The sequence below is a fragment of the Saccopteryx leptura genome, chromosome 5 (assembly GCF_036850995.1).
Source record: "Saccopteryx leptura isolate mSacLep1 chromosome 5, mSacLep1_pri_phased_curated, whole genome shotgun sequence".
Classification (NCBI taxonomy): domain Eukaryota; kingdom Metazoa; phylum Chordata; class Mammalia; order Chiroptera; family Emballonuridae; genus Saccopteryx; species Saccopteryx leptura.
The window spans coordinates 220,038,731-220,059,396 of record NC_089507.1 but is presented as its reverse complement, the minus strand read 5'-3'; the positions used below and the strand labels follow the sequence as shown (position 1 = coordinate 220,059,396).

The window sequence follows — 20,666 nt, the reverse complement described above, 5'->3', positions numbered from 1 at the left end:
ATAAGCAGATATTTACAGTGGCTCATTCAAAATAGCTCCACATGAGCCCTGGCCAGGTAGCTCAATTGGTTTGAGTGTTGTCCTGACACGCCAAGGTTGCGGGCTCGGTTCCCGGTCAAGCCACACACGAGAGTCCACCAGTGACGGCATGCAAGATTGGAACAACACATCGATGTTTTCTCTCTCTCTCCCTTCCTCTCTCTCTAAAATTCAATAAACTTTTTTAAAAATCTGCCTGAACGGGAAACCACTCAAACACCCTTTGACTAGTGAAGAGTGAGGTACTTATGTCCCAGGGACAGAGGGAAACGGCTGTCTAGAGGTTGTCAGTCAGATGCATGCCACAAAGGGGAAGTCCCCATGCCAAAGATGTCTCAGGACCCCATCACGTGGCGTGCGGGATGGGGCAGAGACTCCCTCTGGCCTCCTTGCAAGGGGCAGCGTCCCCGCCTGAGAAGCTGGCTCACTGGAAGGACGGCACAGGCTCACCTGGCCCACAATCGAGGGTGGAGCAGTCCCGCACTACCCAGGTGAGTCGCCAGGTGTGACACCCACCTCAGCACTCGGGATGTGTCTGTGCTCCTCTTCTGGCCTTCAGATTCCCGGCAGAACGCTCCCGGCCACCCCCTTAGCCAGGAAGACGCAGGATTCTGAGAACAGTGACCCAGGTGTTGTCACGCAGCCACCAGCCCCAGCACCCTGTCAGCCATCATTTCCAAACAACGCCCGTTACAAAGTCATGCTCCGACCTCACAGGAGACCATCCCGAAACCACGCCGCCGGTCCCTCTGCCTGGGCCACACGGAGCCCTCTCCCGAGACGCCCTCCTCTGTGAGCTGCCCGGTCCCTGCAGACTGGGAGCAAGGCCAGCCACTCTTGACTGGACAAGAGGGGAGGGAAGCCAAAGCGATAAACACACTGTGATCTTATCAAAGTGGGGAGAGACCCTCACAGCTAGGGAGGTCCTTATTTCCGTAGCTAGCTAGACGTGTGACCCGCCAGTGTTTGCCACGACTCCATTCCTCTGCCCAGGCTGCCCTCCCTGCGCCGGTGGGAGGCTGGACATCTTTGCTCCTGCTGGTCTGCGCTGTGGGTGGCCCTGCCTGAATGACATCATTGTCATTCTCCACCGACTGTCCTCACAGGATGTGGGATGCGCAGGGAGCTCAGAGCCAGCTGGTGCTCTGCACCCTGACCTCCTCCTGGGAAGTGGCAGCCCCACCCCCCGAAAGTCAGGTCCCGGCTGTCCCCAATCCACCACAACCTCCCAGTCTTGGCCCTCAAAGAAGAGCTCCTCCCCTTGGACGGATCCTTCTAGAATCTGAACTTGCAGGAACAGAACACACAGATTTTGCTAGAGGACCAGATGTGGTAATAGTGGCAGGAGCCACCACACAATGTCCCTCCATCCCTAGCTCCCTGAACGCTGGCTTTGGAGCCAGAGCACCAGGTACTGGTGGCTAACTTACAGTATATGATGCTCTGAAGCAGTTGCCCCGCCCTGTGCAGTGTTGGCCGCCAGCCAGCCCTGTAACTGAGTCTGTAAAAGCCCATTGCCGCACACCGATCAGAACGGCCAAAACCCAGAGCACTGACAACACCAAGTGCTGGCGAGGACGTGGAGCAGCCGGGCGACTCTCGGTCGCTGCTGGTGGGAATGCAGACGGGGAGGCCACTTTGGAAGACAGTTCAGGGCTTTCTAACAAAACTAAACAGGCTCCTACGGTCCAGCAATGGTGCTCCCCGGTATTTACTTGAAGGAGTTGAAAACCAATGTCCACACAAAAACCTGCACACGGACGTTTACTGTAGTTTCAGTCATAACCACCAACACTTGGCAGCAAGACACCAAGACGTCCTTGAGCAGGTGGATGGAAAAATCAGCTGTGGTCCATCCAGAGAGTAGGAATGTTCTTCAGCACCAAAAAAGAAGTGAGCTGTCAAGCCAGGAAAGGACACGGAGGGGTCTGGAAAGGCTCCACGTTGTGTGATTCCAACTACATACGTGACGTTCTGGAAAAGGCAACGCTATGGAGACAGTAGAGAGATCGCCGGGTTCCAGGGGCTGGGGAGGAGGATGAACAGGTCGAGCTCAGAGGGTTTTAGGGCAGTGAAAATACTCGATGTGATCTCCAACATACACCTCCATTACCTGTTAAAATTCTGTTAAGTTCACAGGGCGTGGTTGAGTGTAACGGCATTGTATTTTAATTTCAGCGCACACTTGTGCATCACTGGTACACAGGAACAGAATGGACATCTTTTAAAAAGCTTGTATTTATTGATTTTACAGAAAGAGGAGACAGGTGGGGTGGGTGGGGGAATGAGAAGTATCAACTATTAGTTGCTTCACTCTGGCTGTTCGTTCATTGCTTTGTCACATGTGCCTTGACCCCGGCTAGCCCAGGGTTTCACACCGGCGACCTCAGCGTTCTAGGTCAACGCTCTATCCACTGTGCCACCACAGGCCAGGCAGAAGGGACATTTTCCTGTTGTTCTTGTATTCTGTCTGTGACCTTGCCAAACTCACGTAACTAACTTTTTATAGAGGTTTCCCCATGAGGTTTCCTATGCAGATGGGCGTGTGGCCCTCAGGTAAAGCCAGGTGTGCACTTGTCTTTCACCTGAGAGCCTGTCCCTCCTGCTTTGCTGCACTGAGTGGACCCTCTGTACAATGCCGAACAGATGTGACCGTGGGCTCCTTGGCTTTTTCCCTCACAGGCGGGGGGGGGGGGGGATGTTTGGTCTTCACCACTAAGTATGACATTACTATAGTTATAGTGTCCGTGCGCCCTCGGCTGGTTGGCAGAGTTTCTATCAGGAATGGGTATTGATCAAACACAGTTTTGGGTTTTCTTCTGCATTTTTTAGGTACTCATGTGGCTGCTCTTTTTGGTCTGTTAATACAGTAATTTCCACTGGTTGACTTTTTTTTTTTAATGAGAACTTTTTGTTCTTTATTTTATTTATTTATTTTAATTCATTTTAGAGAGAGGAGAGAGAGAGAGAGAGAGAGAGAGAAGGGGTGGGGGGGAGCAGGAAGTATCAACTCCCATAGGTGCCTTGACCAGGTAAGCCCAGGGTTTCGAACCAGCGACCTCAGTGTTCCAGATCGAGTTTTTATCCACTGCGCCACCACAGGTCAGGCCACTGGTTGACTCTTAACTGTACACAGAGCTTGCCTCACTGCCATAAACTCCACATGGGACAACATGTCCTTTTTTGTTAATCTTGTTGGGTTCCGTTGCCTAAGCTTTTGTTTAAAATTTTTGCATACTTGTTCATGGGGGGGGGGGGGGTGTCTTGCTCTGTAGTTTACTTCCCTTGTAATTTCTGTATCTGGTCTTGATCGGGGGTCATGCTGGTTCCGCAGGAAGCACGTATCTGTGTGGCAGTTGCACGTTCAGCACTCGGCCTCATCATGTGTGGTTCACATGGACAGACGGTGTGCTTGTGGTTTACTCGGTGGTCCAGAGCCCCTGAAGTGGCCTGACTGCTGTGTGGGTCCTCCCCGGGGGTCACGGCCCTGGGCAGTGCTGCCCCTCATCCCGGAAAGCCACACGTTCCTTCAGGGTTCCTCTCCCATTTGGCCTTGGTCCATCCATGGAAACTGTTTATCTTTTTTTGTTGTTGTTGCAAATTTGGGGCCTGCTATTTGTGCAAAGGAGCCCAGTGGCAGTGTCTCTGTCGTGCCCCACCCCCTACCTGTTCACCTGGGTCTCTATCTATCGCCCCTCACCTGCTCACCTGGGCCCATGTGCCTCCTCACTGAGGGTTCCAGCAGGACCCACTGGGGAGCTGAGTTTGGAGTCTGGGAAGCCTGTTGGGTAGTCTCCTCATGTGTCATTTATAATGCAATCCCAGTCAAGCCAGACTGTCCTCCTGTCTAGATGAAACAGGGCTCAAAACCGCTACCTATGAGAACTCTGCCTGGTAAGAGAAACAAAATACATTGTCGGTGCCCATGGCTTTTGCTGCTGAAAACTGAAAAACCAAATTGGATATCACCTTGATTTTATTGTCTCTTTTGAACATCGTAAATGTCATTGTACTCTGATTTTGCTAATCTAATTTTTTAAATTAAATTCAGAGTGGAAGGGGGTGGAGAGAGAAAGAGAGAGAGAGAGAGAGAGAGAGAGAAACATCAATTTGCTGTTCCACTTATCTATGCATTCATTGGTTAAGCCTTGTATGTGCCCTGACTGGGGATTTTTTTATTATTATTTTTATTTTTATTTATTTATTTTTGTATTTTTCTAAAGCTGGAAACGGGGAGAGACAGTCAGACAGACTCCCGCATGCACCGACCGGGATCCACCCAGCACGCTCACCAGGGGCGAAGCTCTGCCCACCAGGGGGCGATGCTCTGCCCCTCCGGGGCGTGGCTCTGCGGCGACCAGAGCCACTCTAGCGCCTGGGGCAGAGGCCAAGGAGCCATCCCCAGCACCCAGGCCATCTTTGCTCCAATGGAGCCTTGGCTGCGGGAGGGGAAGAGAGAGACAGAGAGGAAGGGGGGGGGTGTGGAGAAGCAAATGGGCGCTTCTCCTGTGTGCCCTGGCCGGGAATCGAACCCAGGTCCCCCGCACACCAGGCCGACGCTCTACCGCTGAGCCAACCGGCCAGGGCCACCTGACTGGGGATTGAACCCACAACCTTGGCGTATCAGGACACACTCTAACCAACTGAACTACCCAGCCAGGGCCTTGATTTTGCTATTCTAAGCGGGGTCACCAGTCAGCAGCACATGCATCAGCTATGGGGGTTGGGGCTGCTGGCTTAGAATCAGCTTTTCAACAAGCTCATGGGCTCATTCGGTGCACATATCATGGTCTAGGTTGGTGCCATGCTCCCAACCTTCTCAAACATTTTATCTGTGTTGTTCTACATATTCAGTGGTTTTATAATTTGGCTCTTTAAATTAGATATTTCAGCCAACTGAAATTAATTCTTATGTTAGGTGTGAAAAAAAGGGCTCTAAGTTCATATATTTTTCTCAACGATTAATCAGCTGTCATGATCTCTCATATCCAGCGGTCCATCATTTCCCTACCAGGGGTAGAGTGAGTGGAGGAAAAAAAGAAAAGGAAGTTACAAAATCGCATACATAGAATGATCTTGTATTTGCTCAAAGAAAAGATACTGGAAAGGAAGTGAGTGGCATCCAAAGACTTTGGCGTCTTAAGCTGTGACAGTATGCGCAAGCTGCAGAGCCAGCTTGGGTGAAAACTCAAGTCACGAGCCTTTCAACCCCCGAGGTGAAAATAAGCCACGCTGGCTGCGACCAGGTCCCTTATCCGTTAGAGATGGTAATTACCTTTGAGCCTGCAAACAATAATTGTTTTAAAAGGCACATGTTGTATGATGTTACTTATATAGAGGAGGGCAAAGTATGTGTGGGTTTGTTCTTGTACTATTATTGATTATTTGAAATAATCATCCTAATAAAAAGCCTACTTTTGCCCACCCCTGTAGGACATGCCGGAATAGACAAACCCATAGGGGCAGAAAGAAAATGGTCCCGGGACGGTGGATGCGGGTTGGGAGAAGTGGAAGGGGGATGGCGAGAAAGTACTAGAGGCACCGGCTTCTCTCTCGGGGTGCAGCGCCGTGGGCACGGGCCGCCTCTGGGCCGCACACTTGATCTGGGCGGGCAGTAGGGGCCGTGCATTATCTCAGTAGAGCTGCTCACACCTGTCCGTCCCCTGGCCAGTATTCGTGCAGTGCATTATTGCACGTCCCGCTCCGTCCCGGGATGAATCGGTGAACACCGGGCGTGCACATTCCCCGGGCTGACGCTGCACCTGGCGCGCAGAGCGCCTGTCGCACCTGTGCTGGGGGCCTGTTTCCTCTGTGTCCTGTCGGGCGCACGCAGACGTCGTGAGAAGGGCGGAACCACAGGCACACCGTGGCTCCGCGCCCCGGCGGCGGACTCTCTGAGCGGCTCCGCGACCGGCTCCGGGGGATTTCCGGTCGGTGGACCCCCGCGGGGAGGCCTGGTCCCGCCCCCGTCCCCGCGTGCGCGCGCAGTCCGGGCCGGCCGCCGCGGACGAGGGGCGGGGCGGAGGGCAGTTGGAGGGCGGGGCCCGCGGGGCGAGGGACGCGCAGAGGGAGGGGCTGCCGTTGGGGGGCGGGGCCGCGCAGGCGCGCTGGGCCGGCGGTTTCCGGCGTGCCGTCCGCCTGAGCGCCTCCATCGCCGGCCCGCCCGCCGCGCGCCCCCCGCCGTTGGCGCCGGCATGTCGGGCCCCGGGCCGCGGGAGCCGCCGCAGGCGCAGGCGGGCGGGCCGGCGGGCCCCGAGGGCGCGGACGCGGCGCTGGGCGAGGCGGCGCTGAGCTTCACGACCACCGACCTGAGCCTGGTGGAGATGACGGAGGTCGAGTACACGCAGCTGCAGCACATCCTCTACTCGCACATGGAGGCGGCGGCCGAGGGCGAGCTCGAGACGCGCCTCAACTCGGCTTTCCTGGCGGCGGGCGGCGCGGCGGCGACGGCGGGGGGCGCGGCGGCGGCGGCGGCGGGGGGCGCGGCGCCCGTGTACCCGCTGCTGTGCCCGCCCGCGCTGGCCGACGGCGGCGGCGGTGGCGGCTTCGCGGGCGCCAACCCGTGCCTGGGCCACATCGACTTCCAGGAGCTGCGCATGATGCTGCTGAGCGAGGCGGGCGCGCCCCCCGCCGCCGCCGCCGCCGCCGCGCCCCCCGCCGCCGAGAAGACGCCGGGCGCAGACGCCCCGGGCCCGGGCGCAGCAGCGCGGCCCAAGGCGCCCGACGCCGCCGGCAAGGAGAACGCGGCGGCGGCCACGGAGGGCGCCTCCGAGGCGCGGGCCAAGTCGGCCGTGCGCGTCCGGCTGGAGGACCGCTTCAACAGCATCCCGGCCGAGGCCCCGCCCGCCCCGCGCGGCGCGGAGACCCCCGAGCCCGGCGTGGCGCTCAACAAGTGGGTGTCCCCGGCACGGGGGTGGGAAGGAAGGAAGGAAGGAAAGAGGGGGGTCCTGTGCAGAGGCCACCCGTTCCCTGTGGCTGTCCCCCCTCCATGGGGAGCGGGCCCCCGCCGGGTCTCCCGGTGTTGGGAGACTCCCGCCATGAGGCTTTGAGCGTGAAATGCAGCTTCCCCTGCAGCGGGGGGTGGCTGCCCGGGTCGTGCTCTCATCCCGGCTGCTCCCGTGACTCCTCAGCCCTCCACCATCCCCACCCCTGTCGTTTCCCCATTGTGTCTGCATCGTCGTGGTTTCGGGGAGATGGCTCTCCAAAGGAACTACTTGTCCAGGGCGCGATGGGGAGGGGAGGCACACAACCCTCTCCCTCGGGGCGGGCAGGTGGGGGAGGAAGGGTGGAGGCTTGTCCACCACCAACCACACCAGGTGACAGTTGCTTTATAGAGATGTCCGTGATGGGGGAGGGCTGCCTCGTAACAGATTTGAGCGCCTGCCTGCCTGCCTAGCTCATGCATTGTTAACCGTTATAGCCCATGGTGGTCCCAGGAGGCGGTGTCTCGGGAAGGAAGCTTTCCTGCCGCATCTTCACGTGCTTCTGGGTTTTCTTTTGTCTCGGGCAGTTTGGTGACTCTTATTCGACATCCATCCGAGTTAATGAACGTTCCTCTTCACCAGCAACAAAACAAATGCACAACGTTGGTGAAAAATAAGACAGCTGCGGCCGCCACCACTCTGCAGCTCACCTACCCCCTGTTCACTGCGAACGCCTGCTCATCCGGGGCAGGCGCCAGCCTGTCACAGACTCAGGTGCGGGGAAGAGGCTCCCAGGGACTTTTATTTCTCTCTCACTGAGCTTAGTAACCTTTTAAAACCAAGAGCATTTACGTAGCTTGGCAGTTGTATTTAAGAGTCCTTGGTGCACCTGAGCTCTCTCCGTGTTGCCTGTTAATAGTTTTGCCGTCACGTCTTGGTGCATTTTACTTGCGCAGGAAAAGAGAGGTCGTGTGTTGATAAAGCTCCGTTGCTTGGTCTCTTCCAGAGCTCTAGTAATTCCTGTTCTATACTGGAGGCTGCTAAGCATCAGGATATCGGATTGCCCAGAGCATTTTCATTCTGTTATCAACAAGAAATTGAATCCACCAAGCAGACCTTAGGTGGTAGAAACAAAGCTTTGCCCGAGCAGGTTTGGATTAAAGTGGGAGGTAAGCCACCAAGCGGCAGGGAGCAGGTACTCCCTCTGCTGCTGCCTGACCTCTGCCTTTCTGTCTCTGAACCTGGGGGAGGGGTATGAAGAACTTGAGCTGTCCTGGAATGTCTGCATCTCAGGGCCTCCTTCCATCTCTCTGTCCCCAGTCACCTCACTTTGAGCATTTTCCTGAATTACAAATGTCATACTCACTTGGTCTGGAAACATTGAGCTCAGGGCTGCCTTTTGTTTGTTTGTTTATTTGTTTGTTTTAAGATTTTATGTATTGAGTTTTAGAGAGTGGAGAGAGAGAAGGGTGAAGCAAGAAGCATCATCTCATAGTAGTTGCTTCTCATATGTGCCTTGACTGGGCAAGCCCAGGGATTTGAACCGGCGACCTCAGCGTTCCAGGTTGATGTTTTATCCACTGTGCTGCTTTTATATAGTAAACGACCTAAAACAAAAATGACAAACTTCCGTAAATGTTCAGTTACCTTCAAGTTACCAAAGCATGTTGGGGTCTTTTTTCTTTGTAACGTCGTGAGTGAGACAAGGGCCTGAAATCTGCTAGAAGCTTTAGGAGACACCCTGCAGACGGGCAGACGCCTGAGTTGGGAGCAAGAGGCCATAGCATGATTCAGAAAGTTTTAGAAATAAAAGACACTGGCAAAGGCAAGCTGTGCTTCCTTGTACATTAACTCTCAGTCACGTTCTCCCTGGAAACAAACTTTTTCAAGTTACCCACTGAAGTAACATGCTTACACTGAGTTTTCCAGGAGCTAACCAGCACAGGATGGGATGAAGGGCTACTGCTTTCTCCCAGGGTGATAATTTTTTCCCTTTTTTTTTTTTTTTTTTTTTACAGAGGCAGAGATAGGGACAGACAGACAGGAACGGAGAGAGATGAGAAGCATCAATCATCAGTTTCTCGTTGCACGTTGCGACTTCTTAGTTGTTCATTGATTGCTTTCTCACATGTGCCTTGACCGCGGGCCTTCAGCAGACCGAGTAACCCCCTGCTGGAGCCAGCGACCTTGGGTCCAAGCTGGTGAGCTCTTTGCTCAAGCCAGATGAGCCCGCGCTCAAGCTGGCGACCTCGGGGTCTCGAACCTGGGTCCTCTGCATCCCAGTCCGATGCTCTATCCACTGCGCCACCACCTGGTCAGGCTTTTTCCTTGTTTTTATGACATTTTTCTGCAGAAGTGTATGTTAACATTTGTCAGGTATGGGGGTTAATGTTAAAGTTGTCCTTGTACTGACTACTCAGCTTAAAGAAAAAAACATTACACGTGCCTGTGAATTTTCTCTATCTCCCTTGAAAAATGTGTCAACATTCTGAGATGTGCCGAGTGAGTCTTCTGAATGTGGCTTTGTGTGGCCTCATCGCACACCAGTTAGAAGTCTGCTGTTCTGTGTTTGGTGGAAACCTGACATATTTCTGTAGCCCAGGCAAGGCAATGATGTGATTGATTATCCCTCTTGTGGGGCGGATCACTTGTGGAGTGAGGGTGTATTGAATCCTAAGCCTCCCAGCTTTTGTCCTCTTCTGGGAATGCAGGTAGAAGATCAGGTGTCAAATGAGAACAATCCAACTTTTTTTCCCCACTCTGAATGTCAGAAAAATTAAACAGTGGCTTTGTTTTTGTTTTTTGTTATTTTTTTATGACTGACAGCGCCTGTTGACTAAGGAGGGGGCTTTGACAGGTTGTAGTAACACTCGGCATGTTGTAATTTAGTTACGTGTTCATGACCAGTGTGGTGTTCGAGACGGGGAGCCTTGAGCTGGGTGCTCAGCTTGTCCTCGGGCCTCTGACCTCCTTGCCCGTAATGTTTATGTTTTGGGTTGATGATGCCAAAAATGTGTTCAGTGTTAACGGAGATGAGAAGAATATAAAAAAATGAAAGTACCACTTTTTTCTTTTGCAAAGAAGAAGCGCTGTGCAAACAAGCAATCAGTAAGAGGAGTCGGAGCAGGACACGTCAGCTGGACACGAGTGTGGAGCGGAGGGCCCTCGGAGAGATTCAGAATGTGGGCGACGGTGCCACGGCCCCCCAGGGCTCCTGGCCGTCGGTGGAGTCGGCGCCGCCCCACCTCGGGGAGCAGCCCCAGAGCGCCCCGGGCGGACGGTCTCAGCGCAGGGAGAGGCACAACCGCATGGAGAGAGACAGGAGGTAATGCGTGCGCGGGGTGAGTGTCGGCTGTCTGGGCCCTAGACACGTGTTAGTGAGAGCTGGCGCCCTGTCGTGCGCGGGGTGAGTGTCTGCTGTCGGGGCCTTAGACACGTGTTAGTGAGAGCTGGCGCCCTGTCGTGCTTGGGGTGAGTGTCGGCTGTCTGGGCCCTAGACACGTGTTAGTGAGAGCTGGCGCCTTGTCGTGCGCGGGGTGAGTGTCTGCTGTCTGGGCCCTAGACACGTGTTAGTGAGAGCTGGCGCCTTGTTGTGTAAACGGGTAGCCGTAGGAGGAAAAGTGGGCACAAGTACACACGTACATTGCTGGGTGGATCGTGGTCCCCAGCACCCCCAGATCCCCTTGATTGATTAAGAGAACTCCTGGCTTTGATTTATTTCAGAGAAAGGACATGGCAGAATTTGCAAAGGCTCGAAGGGAGGAGGCCAGGGGTCCAGGTGGGGCTCCCAAGGGCCCTGTGCAGGAGCACTTCATCCCCAGCCCCGCGCTCTGGGACGTGGGAGGTGCTGACATCAGGCTCTCGGGACCCAAGATTATTGGGCTGGTCCTGTGGCCATCCCCTGCCCGGCTCACAGCCAGGTTCCAGACCCAGAAGGAAAGCCCGTGTTTCACGTCAACCACATTGTTTGTATAAGCTGCTCATAAAAGGGGCGCCCCCCCCCCCGTCCCACCCCCTCGAAATCTGAGTTCCCAGATGCCAGCCGGGCCAGCCTTGTGGACAGGCCTTCCTCCCTGAGGGCAGGTCGGCCCACTGGCCAATCCCCTGCAGCCTCTGGTTACCAGTTTGTCTTGGTTCTTTTAAGAATGTTGGGGACGGAGGAGGTTAAAACTGTTAAGTGGTTCTATCTGTAGATTTTTTTTTGGCGCTCCTCTTATGTGTGGAATCGAAAGTGGTGAGATCCTCTCTTGATGCTGGTTTTTTTTTTTTTTAATTTTTGTGGGTTTTTTTTGTATTTTTCTGAAGGTGGAAACGGGGAGGCAGTCAGACTCCCGCATGCGCCCGACCGGGATCCACCTGGCATGCCCACCAGGGGGTGATGCTCTGCCCATCTTGGGGCATCGCTCTGCTGCAACCAGAGCCATTCTAGTGCCTGAGGCAGAGGCCACAGAGCCATCCTCAGCGCCCGGACCATCTTTCGCTCCAGTGGAGCTTTGGCTGCAGGAGGGGAAGAGAGAGACAGAGGAAGGAGAGGGGGAGGGGTGAAGAAGCAGATGGGTGCTTCTCCTGTGTGCCCTGGCCGGGAATTGAACCTGGGACTTCTGCACGCCAGGCCGACGTTCTACCACTGAGCCAACCGGCCAGGGCCTTGATGCTGGGTTTTTACATGACATTTCCTATACAGAATTAATTAACCTCATATTGATCATGTGTGCCAGTGTCTGCTGTGGGCGCAGGAAGTGCAGCTGGGCTGGGCCGAGGAGCTTCCAGCTCTTTCTGAGGGGATACAGAAAGCCAGCTGGGTATCGTGAAGGGTGATTCACACCTCGGTGAACTCACCAGGGGGCCAGAGGCTGACAGTTACTTCACACCCATTTACTGTGCAGCCTGCTATGTGAAACCCTCACGAGTTTACAGTGAAGGCTTCCGTTCTTGCTCTGCCATTTCGTAGGTTCACAGCCTTCTGCAAACCCTCTCCATCTTGTCCCGAGGTTCTGTCTATAAGACAGGGCCACTGGCCTGACCTGTGGTGGCGCAGTGGATAAAGCGTCGACCTGGAACGCTGAGGTCGCCGGTTCGAAACCCTGGGCTTGCCCAGTCAAGGCACATATGGGAGTTGATGCTTCCAGCTCCTCCCCTTCCTCTCTCTCCCCCCTTCTCTAAAACGAATAAATATAAAATCTTAAAAAAAAAAAAAAAGACAGGGCCACTGTCTGCACAGAGACTGAGATTAGAGTTAGGCGAGACACGAGAGCCGTGGTTCAGTCAGCTTAGGTCGGATTCTGTCTGTCACCACACATAGGTGGAAAAGCGACAAATGGCCTAATCGTGACTCTAGCTGTGATTTTGTCTCAAAAAGCCCCGGTGTCCAGATGTTAACAGGCTGGTGCCTGGGGTCCTGTTTGAACCAGGCCCCTTGGAGAGGTGGAGCTGGGCATGCAGGAAGCAGGCTACCAGACTGAGTGAGAGGCGGCCTGCCGGGAAAACCACACGACCCTTTGCTTCCAGTTGAGGGGTTTGAGCCCGTCCTTGCTGTGGACCTGAGAACCTGGCCCCGAGAAGGAAACGGGAGCTCCCCGGGGAGGCACTCGAGGCAGGCACGGCTTTGGGGGCGGAGCCCCAGCTGAGGGCAGCTGTGGACCCCAGGCCCTGGGCGGACAGAGTGAGGGCTCTGCCCAAGCGCTCAGAGCCGGGCCCGGAGCCCTGGCCCTCTGAGTGACACACGCTCGCTCTGCTTGTTTTGCTTCCGTCTCTGATTACTCTGGGTTTTGCTGTAGGCGCAGAATCCGCATTTGTTGCGATGAGTTGAATCTCCTAGTCCCGTTCTGCAACGCCGAGACAGATAAGGCCACGACGCTGCAGTGGACCACCGCGTTCCTGAAGTACATCCAGGAGCGGCACGGAGACTCTCTGAAGAAGGTTGGTGTTCAGGCCAGGCAGAGCTGAGGGGTTTGTCACCTCCCCAGTGTTCTTTTTGTCCCTTTCCCCCCGAAAGATCCCAGACTGTTCTTTGTTTCCTGGAATCTGGTATCACACGGAGTCCAGTGTGCAGAAAGCTGTCACCAGCAATGTGACTCGTCAGTGACTGAAGTGTAACCACAGCCTGGACTTGTTCACTAAACAGCAGAGTAGAAATGACTCAGTGTCAAGCGTCGTGACAGATTGAGCGCCTGCTGTACGCAGTGGATTGTACTGGGGCGTTGAGGGGCTTCAGGGACCTAGAGGGGTGATTTTTTTGCTCTCGGAAAACTCAAAGGAACAAAGCAGGAGTAGCCCCGAAAATGACAGATAAATGTCAAATAAGTGATCTGAGCTCCGGGCCCTCAGAAGGCAGGAGAGAGACCCACGAGGCGTGGGCTGGGTGGACGGGACAACCTGGGCCCTGGGGCCCGAGTCCTTTGGTTCCTTTGCACGGTCAGCATAGCCTGGACCGTCTGTTGGGTTCCCAGCACGTGCGTGAGCTTGGCTCCTGTGGGACCGAGCGCTTGGTGGGGTCCTGTCCACTCCTCTCTTGGTTCGGGGGAGAGGACGGAGGTGGCGGCAGCTGCGTCTCCGCTGGGGACCTCAGCTCGGTGCCGGCCGCGGCGCTGGTGGTCAGGGTGACGAGTGATGAGGCTTTGGAGAAATGAGCCCGGGCTCCCTGTCCACGCTGCCGTGAGGGCACAGAGCGGGTCTGGCCGGGCACTGAGGCAGCCATGGTTGGCGTGGTTGATGTGGGCGCAGCCTCCTGTGTCCTGAGCTGAGCGGCCTCGAGCCCGGCTGGGCTGTGCTCACACTGCTGTGTCCCTCGTCGGTGTCACGCGGGCAGTGTCTCTCGTCACCTTCCTAATTCCATCCTGCACTGAAGTGCATTTCAAGCAGTTCTGACGTTGGATTTCCTCTAATGGGATCATTTACGGTTGTTCAGCCTGCAGTTACTCTTTAACACTGTTTGTTAGAGGTGCACTATTGCGGTTACTTTAATTACATAACACCTTTCTATTTTTAAAATAACTTAGTGTTTGGCTCTGTATACCTGTTAAGAAATTACTGGTAGAATTCATTCAAGTATGATGAAGGTGTTATAACAACAAACCCTTATAAACTCTGTGTGTGTGTGTGTGTGTGTGTGTGTGTGTGTGTGTACTCTAAGATTAAATAGCTTAATAATTTACGGATATGATGCTTCCTGGCTTAGGAAGAAAACAGCCTAAACTCACATGGCTTCACGGTTTCTTAGTAACCCCCCCCCTCTTAGTTTGCATGAATATTTTGTTCTCAGAACATGATATGTGAGATGGTGAAGTGATTTTCCTGAGTTATTTGAGGACACATTTTATTCTGCGAACCTTTTCTGCTCTGACCAGGCTTCTGCCCAGTCTTAGACTGTGAATAAGACACAGAGCCTGCTGGCCTGCGGGCGGCCGTCTCCAGTGTCTCAAGGAGGGGACACTGCTGCCTGGGCCCTGCTACAGTGGGAGTCTGAGGCCGGCGTCCAGGGGCCTGGAAGGTCAGGCCAGAGTGGCATGACGTCACTGACACTTTGCTGTGTGAGGAGCCTGAACTCTGGGGACGAGCGGTCAGGGTGGGAGTGGAGGTAAAAGCCCTGGTCAGGGGCCTCAGAGCTGCTCGCTGAGACTGCCGGGCACCATGTGGGAGCCAGAGGCCTGTCCTTGCTGGGACGCAGGGTGCGCTGTGGCAGCATTGGGCAGCGGTCGGGGTTCAGGCTCGAGTCCCTGGTGGGCAAGCAGAACATACGCCTGGTGGGTCCTTCAGCAAGTAGGTCTGTGGTTTGTGTCGTTCTCTAACGAGGCTGCAGCACAGCCGATGGCTGTGCGAGTCACCGAGCTCACGACAGTTCGACAGGACTGTCACCACTGGCTGTCTCTGCTCGTGTGTCCTAATGTCCTTCATCACCTGAGGTGCAGTCATGCCTCTAAGTAGCTGTGTTCTCTGACGTCTAATACAGTGGTTTGCAGCCTTCTTACATTTGGGGACTGGTGAAAATAGAATTATTTTGAGGACCACCAAGGCAGAGATCACTCTGAGCACAAGTGAACTTGACTGAGATCACTGGTCTGTAATCTTCGTACATCAGGGGGTTTCACTCCCTTGTGGACCGGCATGAGGTTTCTGGCAGACTAGCAGCGTTCTGCAGACTAGTGGTTGAAAGGACTGGTTCGTGTTCACACATCCCCGAGATGCTTTAAGTTTGATGAGACTGTGCTCTGCCTGTGCCGGCGTGCAGCCGTGGGTCCTGTGTGTTCACATTCTTCAGTCACCTGCAGCGTCCCTGCAGCGCCCCCAGTTAGTAATGACGGTGTCGAGGGTAAGCAGCGTCAGGCCAGCTGTCTGAGGAATTCTGTGTTGAGTGACTCACTTTATTTATTCGTGGCATTTTTAAAACAAATCTAAATTCAAACTTGAGTGGCAAGAATGCGCAGAGCTCCTGTGGGTCCTCCCGGCCTCCCCAGAGGCCCTGGCATCTGAGGCCTGGCCCTCACGCTCTGTCCCGCACAGCATCGCTGCTCTGGACCGTCCAATGGGAGTTGCAGACACGGCGCCGCTGGGCACCTGTGACTTGCGTGTGTCTTACCAGAGCGTGGGGTCAGAGGTAGGACATGTAGCATGGAGACCTCGTTCAGGGACAGTGCTCACACTGCCTGTTGTCCCAGGGTGTCCCCACTCAGGGTCCAGTCCGGGGTCGTGGGTACACGGGCTTGTGGTGGGATGATGGCAGGGCTCCCCAAGCTGTCAGCTGTCCCCGCCCCCCTTCACTGTGCTCTCCCTCTGGGTCCCCCTGATGTCGGGGTGGATGGCTCTGCCAGGTGTCCACTCCCCTGTGAGAACCGGGCGCCTGTCCCCGGCCGGTAGCACCCGCCTCCTTGCTCCTCTCAGCTGTACCGCTCCGAGCCGCCGCCTGCCCGTCTCCTTCTCCAGCCTCTGACTGCCCAGCGCCCGTCTAGCCAGGGATGGTGCTAGGTGCCTGTGCTGACCTTGAGCTCGCCACTGGCCCCAGGCTGCCACGGAGGGGCACCTTCTCCCCCACATCTGTGATGGCGCCCTCCCCGCGTAGTTCAGGTCTGGGAGCTGAGCAGCGGGCTGAGGTCTCACCGAGGCTGCACAGGGGACATGGGTGCCGTGTTCAAGGGTGCACGCGACCCCTCCTGCGCCCCCACCCCCTAACAGGACCCTCGGCTCCCAGGGGAGCGGTTTGGTGGCGGGCATGGTGTGGGGAGACCCTCCTCAGGCCCCTGTGTGGCTTCGTCCTGATAGCTGGTTCCTCCCTCGTCCCCCCTTGTCCCCAGCACCTGTCTCACCCGCGTGTCCGGGCTGTGCTGTGGGTCTTCCCAGAGGACCGGGTCCCTGTCTGGCCTGGCCTCTTGGTTTGGGAACAGAAAAATCAGTGGGAGTGTGTTTTCTTTTTTTTCTTTTTTTTGTATTTTTCTGAAGTTGGAAACGGGGAGAGACAGTCAGACTCCCGCATGCGCCCGACCAGGATCCACCCGGCACACCCACCAGGGGGCGATGCTCTGCCCCTCCGGGGCGTCACTCTGCCGGGTCGCTCTGCCGCGACCAGAGCCACTCCAGCGCCTGGGGCAGAGGCCAAGGAGCCATCCCCAGCGCCCGGGCCATCTTTGCTCCAATGGAGCCTTGGCTGCTGGAGGGGAAGAGAGAGACAGAGAGGAAGGAGGGGGGGGGGTGTGGAGAAGCAAATGGGCGCTTCTCCTATGTGCCCTGGCCAGGAATCGAACCTGGGTCCCCCGCACGCCAGGCCGACGCTCTACCACTGAGCCAACCGGCCAGGGCCAGGAGTGTGTTTTCTATCATAATTTACTTTTATGGAAATTATAAGGTCTACCGGAAAGTTCTGTCCGTTTTTGGAATGAAACAGAATACTTTTCTTACTGTCAATAAACTTTATTAAAGAATATAATTACCATTATTATTAATGATTTCTTGCCAGCGTGAGGGCAATTTGTATATCCCATTTTTGAAAACTGTTTTATCTTTTGGCCCTGGCCGGTTGGCTCAGTGGTAGAGCGTCGGCCTGGCGTGCAGAAGTCCCGGGTTCGATTCCCGGCCAGGGCACACAGGAGAAGCGCCCGTCTGCTTCTCCACCCCTCCCCCTCTCCTTCCTCTCTGTCTCTCTCTTCCCCTCCCACAGCAGAGGCTCCATTGGAGCAAAGATGGCCCGGGCGCTGGGGATGGCTCCTTGGCCTCTGCCTCAGGCGCTAGAGTGGCTCTGGTCGCAACAGAGTGACACCCCGGAGGGGCAGAGCATCGCCCCCTGGTGGGCGTGCTGGGTGGATCCTGGTCGGGCGCATGCGGGAGTCTGTCTGACTGTCTCCCCGTTTCCAGCTTCGGAAAAATACAAAAAAAAAAAAAAAAAGGAAAACTTTTATCTTTTGATGCGAAAAATTGAACCAGTGCTTGTTTGATATCTTCAGTTTTGAATTTTTTGCCCTTCAAAAAATTTTGTAAGGACAAAAACAAGTAATAGTCGGAGGGTGCTAAGTCTGGGGAATATGGTGGATGTGACAGACATGCTTCTGTAGCATTTCTTCCTTGTTGAAATTCGTAAAAATGACAGTGGCGTAAATGGACTTTATCAGTAGCCATGGGTACACTATCGCTTCACACATAAGACTTAACGTGAATCAACTTTGTTTTAGTTAATTTGCTATGTCAGTATGTATACATTAAGTGATAAAAATAGGCACACATGCGCCAAATAAACGTGTTTACGTGTCAAAACTTGTGATAGAAACGGACAGAACTTTCCGGTAGACCTTATATTTTTAAACCTTACTTTTCCTTCTTTCCTTCATTTTTAAAAATTTTATAGTTTTTCTGGTGTCTCGAGGTGCAGGCTTATTTCATTTAAATTCTGTCTCTCTCGTCTCCTGATCAGTGAGTCAAGCACGTGCTGGCCCCGAGCTCCTTGAGAATGCTCCCTGGTCGAGGTGTGAAGCTCTGTGCCTCCCGGTAGCTCTAACTGCTTGGTTTGCCTCTTTAATGCGAATCCTGTGAAGGTGGTTTTGCATTTTCCATGGTGTGGGGGCTTCTTTCTGTCCTTTGTTCCTCATATCTGTTTATCACATTTTGATCAATGAAGGTGGCCCATAGAAAAAAGCAGGTTTTAAAAGTTTATTGAGACTTCCATGGTGACCTCTCACACAGTTTGTTATAGTTCGTGTTCACGCATTCTTCGTCTGGTGAGTCCTGTGTTCCTTAGGTCGCGATTACACACGGTGATTCAGACCTGTCCCCTCTGGTACCAAGAGGCCGTGACATTTCCCGCTGTGATGGGACTTGTCACCCCTTGCGTTCTCTGTGTCTGTGTCACATAGTTCAGAGCTTTGTTAGGTTCACGCGTCCCCCGTCCTGTGGCTGTCGTATCAAATCGAAGATGCTCGGTGTGTCTTAAACCCTTTCTCTCCATAGTGACACCCCCTCCCTCCCGGTACTCTCTCCTACCAGAAGTACAGTTTTCGTTATAGGCATGCTCATATTTACAAATCTAATGTGATATCAGCAAATCAAATGTTGAAAACCACTGGGGCCTGACCAGGTGGTGGCGCAGTGGATAGAGCGTCGGACTGGGATGCTGAGGACCCAGGTTCGAGACCCCGAGGTCGCCAGCTTGAGTGCGGGCTCATCTGGTTTGAGCAAAAGCTCACCAGCTTGGACCCAGGGTCGTGGCTCAAGCAAGGGTTTACTCGGTCTGCTGAAGGCCCGCAGTCAAGGCACATGAGAAAGCAATCAATGAACAACTAAGGTGTCGCAATGAAAAACTGATGATTGATGCTTCTCATCTCTCTATTCCTGTCTGTCTGTCCCTATCTATCCCTCTCTCTGACTTTCGCTCTGTCTCTGTAAGAAAAAAAAAGAAAAGAAGATCACTGAGTTACTGCATCTTTGCAATACACCAAGGTTGCGGGTTTGATCCGGGGCACATATGAGAAGCGACCAGCGAATGCATAAATAAGTGGAACAAAAAGTAACAGACATCAGCACAGCCCTTCTTCTCTCGCAAATCAACCAATCAAAAAAAATAAAATATAAGACGGCTTCACAATCTGGCCAGGCATTTTGAGAAGCTGTTGGAAAACTAAATAAAAATATATGTCGACTGATCAGTGGTGGCGCAGTGGATAAAGTGTCAACCTGGAAACACTGAGGTTGCCAGTTCAAAACCCTGGGCTTGCCTGGTCAAGGCACATATGGGAGTTGATGCTTTCTGCTCCTCCCCCCTTCTCTCTTTCCCTCTCTCTCTCTCTCTCTCTCTCTCTCTCTCTCTCTCTCTCTCTCCCCCCCCTATAATGAATAAATAAAATTAAAAAAAAATATATATATATGTCAATGTAACTCAGTGAGAAAATGTTTGAATCTCTTACAACAGGGGTCCCCAACCCCCGGGCCACGGACTGGTATCGGTCCGCAGAGAAAGAATAAATAACTTACATTATTTCCGCTTTATTTATATTTAAGTCTGAACGATGTTTTATTTTTAAAAAATGACCAGATTCCCTCTGTTACATCCGTCTAAGACTCACTCTTGACGCTTGTCTCGGTCACATGATACATTTATCTGTCCCACCCTAAGGGCCGATTCGTGAAAATATTTTCTGACATTAAACTGGTCCAAAAAAGGTTGGGGACCACTGCCTTACAAGATGTAACATAAGTTTATGAAGGCCTAACTGTATATATTGAAGTAGTTTAGCTGACTCCAGCCTTTTGTGTTTTTGAAGACCACTGTTTTCGTGCCTGTGACTTGGTACACTAACCATCCTCTCTCGACCATAGGAATTTGAGAGTGTGTTTTGCGGTAAAACTGGCAGGAGACTAAAGTTGACCAGACCAGACTCCCTGGTGACGTGCCCCACGCAGGAGAGCCTGCAGAGCAGCCCTGCCATGGAGATCAAGTGACCGAAACTGGACACTGATTCCTGGGAAGCACACGGCCGCCTCCTGGCCCGCGAATGTGTCCACAGCCCTGGAGCTCTGTGCCAACTGTCAACTCGCAAGGGACATGACTCAAGTTGGGACTCCAGTGGGGACTCTGAAAGCACATTTTGTAAAAATATTTATCTAGAACAAAATATTTGTCCATTATTGTCCTTTTTAGACCATTGGTGATGAAGACACTGTGACAATTAGTAAGTAATTTTTTAATTATCTGTCTTGATTCCATCAGATTTTCTTAACTTAAAAAAAAATATCCTTTATTATTTCTTTAGTCTTACAAGGTACACTGCTTTTTACTTATTTACATTTAACTATGCCCCCTTAGCAATTGGAACAAGTCAGAATGTTCTTCACTAGAAATAGTTTGGAAATTTATTTCATTTGTTGATCGTCTCCCCGTGGAAGGACTTCCAGTCGCACTGGACGGCACGCAGAGTGCAGTCCTGTTTCACCCTTTCTGCTACAAATTTTCCCAAGACGACCCTGAACGCTTCTTTGGTCCGTAGGTGACACACAGTCACGGTGGGCTGCCTCAGTGACCTCACTTTCATACTGAGAGTCATTCCTTTGTATGAATAAACTGGTGTTTGGAACTGACTTTTCCACACGAGTGGCTTTATTTACGCAACAGATAATACCGATAGGTTTAGTGCAATACAAAGTCACCTTCAGTAAATACTGTCCAGGTCAAGGCAATGACAGGTTTGCACAGACGGAGCAGGTGGGTGGGTCAGACCAGACCTCGGTGTA

General features: G+C 53.5%; 1 protein-coding gene across 2 annotated transcripts; it reads left to right on the top strand.

Annotated features, from left to right (window-relative positions):
* The first annotated feature begins 6,151 nt into the window (after positions 1-6,151).
* On the top strand, positions 6,152-20,644 carry TCFL5 (transcription factor like 5). 2 transcript variants are annotated; one of them, XM_066384357.1, is made up of 6 exons: positions 6,152-6,931; positions 7,550-7,736; positions 7,969-8,131; positions 10,047-10,287; positions 12,740-12,881; positions 19,755-20,644. In XM_066384357.1, the coding sequence occupies exons 1-6, from the start codon at positions 6,234-6,236 to the stop codon at positions 19,875-19,877; spliced, it is 1,554 nt and encodes a 517-aa protein (XP_066240454.1). In that variant the 5' UTR covers positions 6,152-6,233; the 3' UTR covers positions 19,878-20,644. The 2 variants fall into 2 exon arrangements, with proteins under 2 accessions (XP_066240454.1, XP_066240452.1); XM_066384355.1 differs by having other exon boundaries at positions 10,044-10,287.
* The last annotated feature ends 22 nt before the right edge of the window (positions 20,645-20,666 follow it).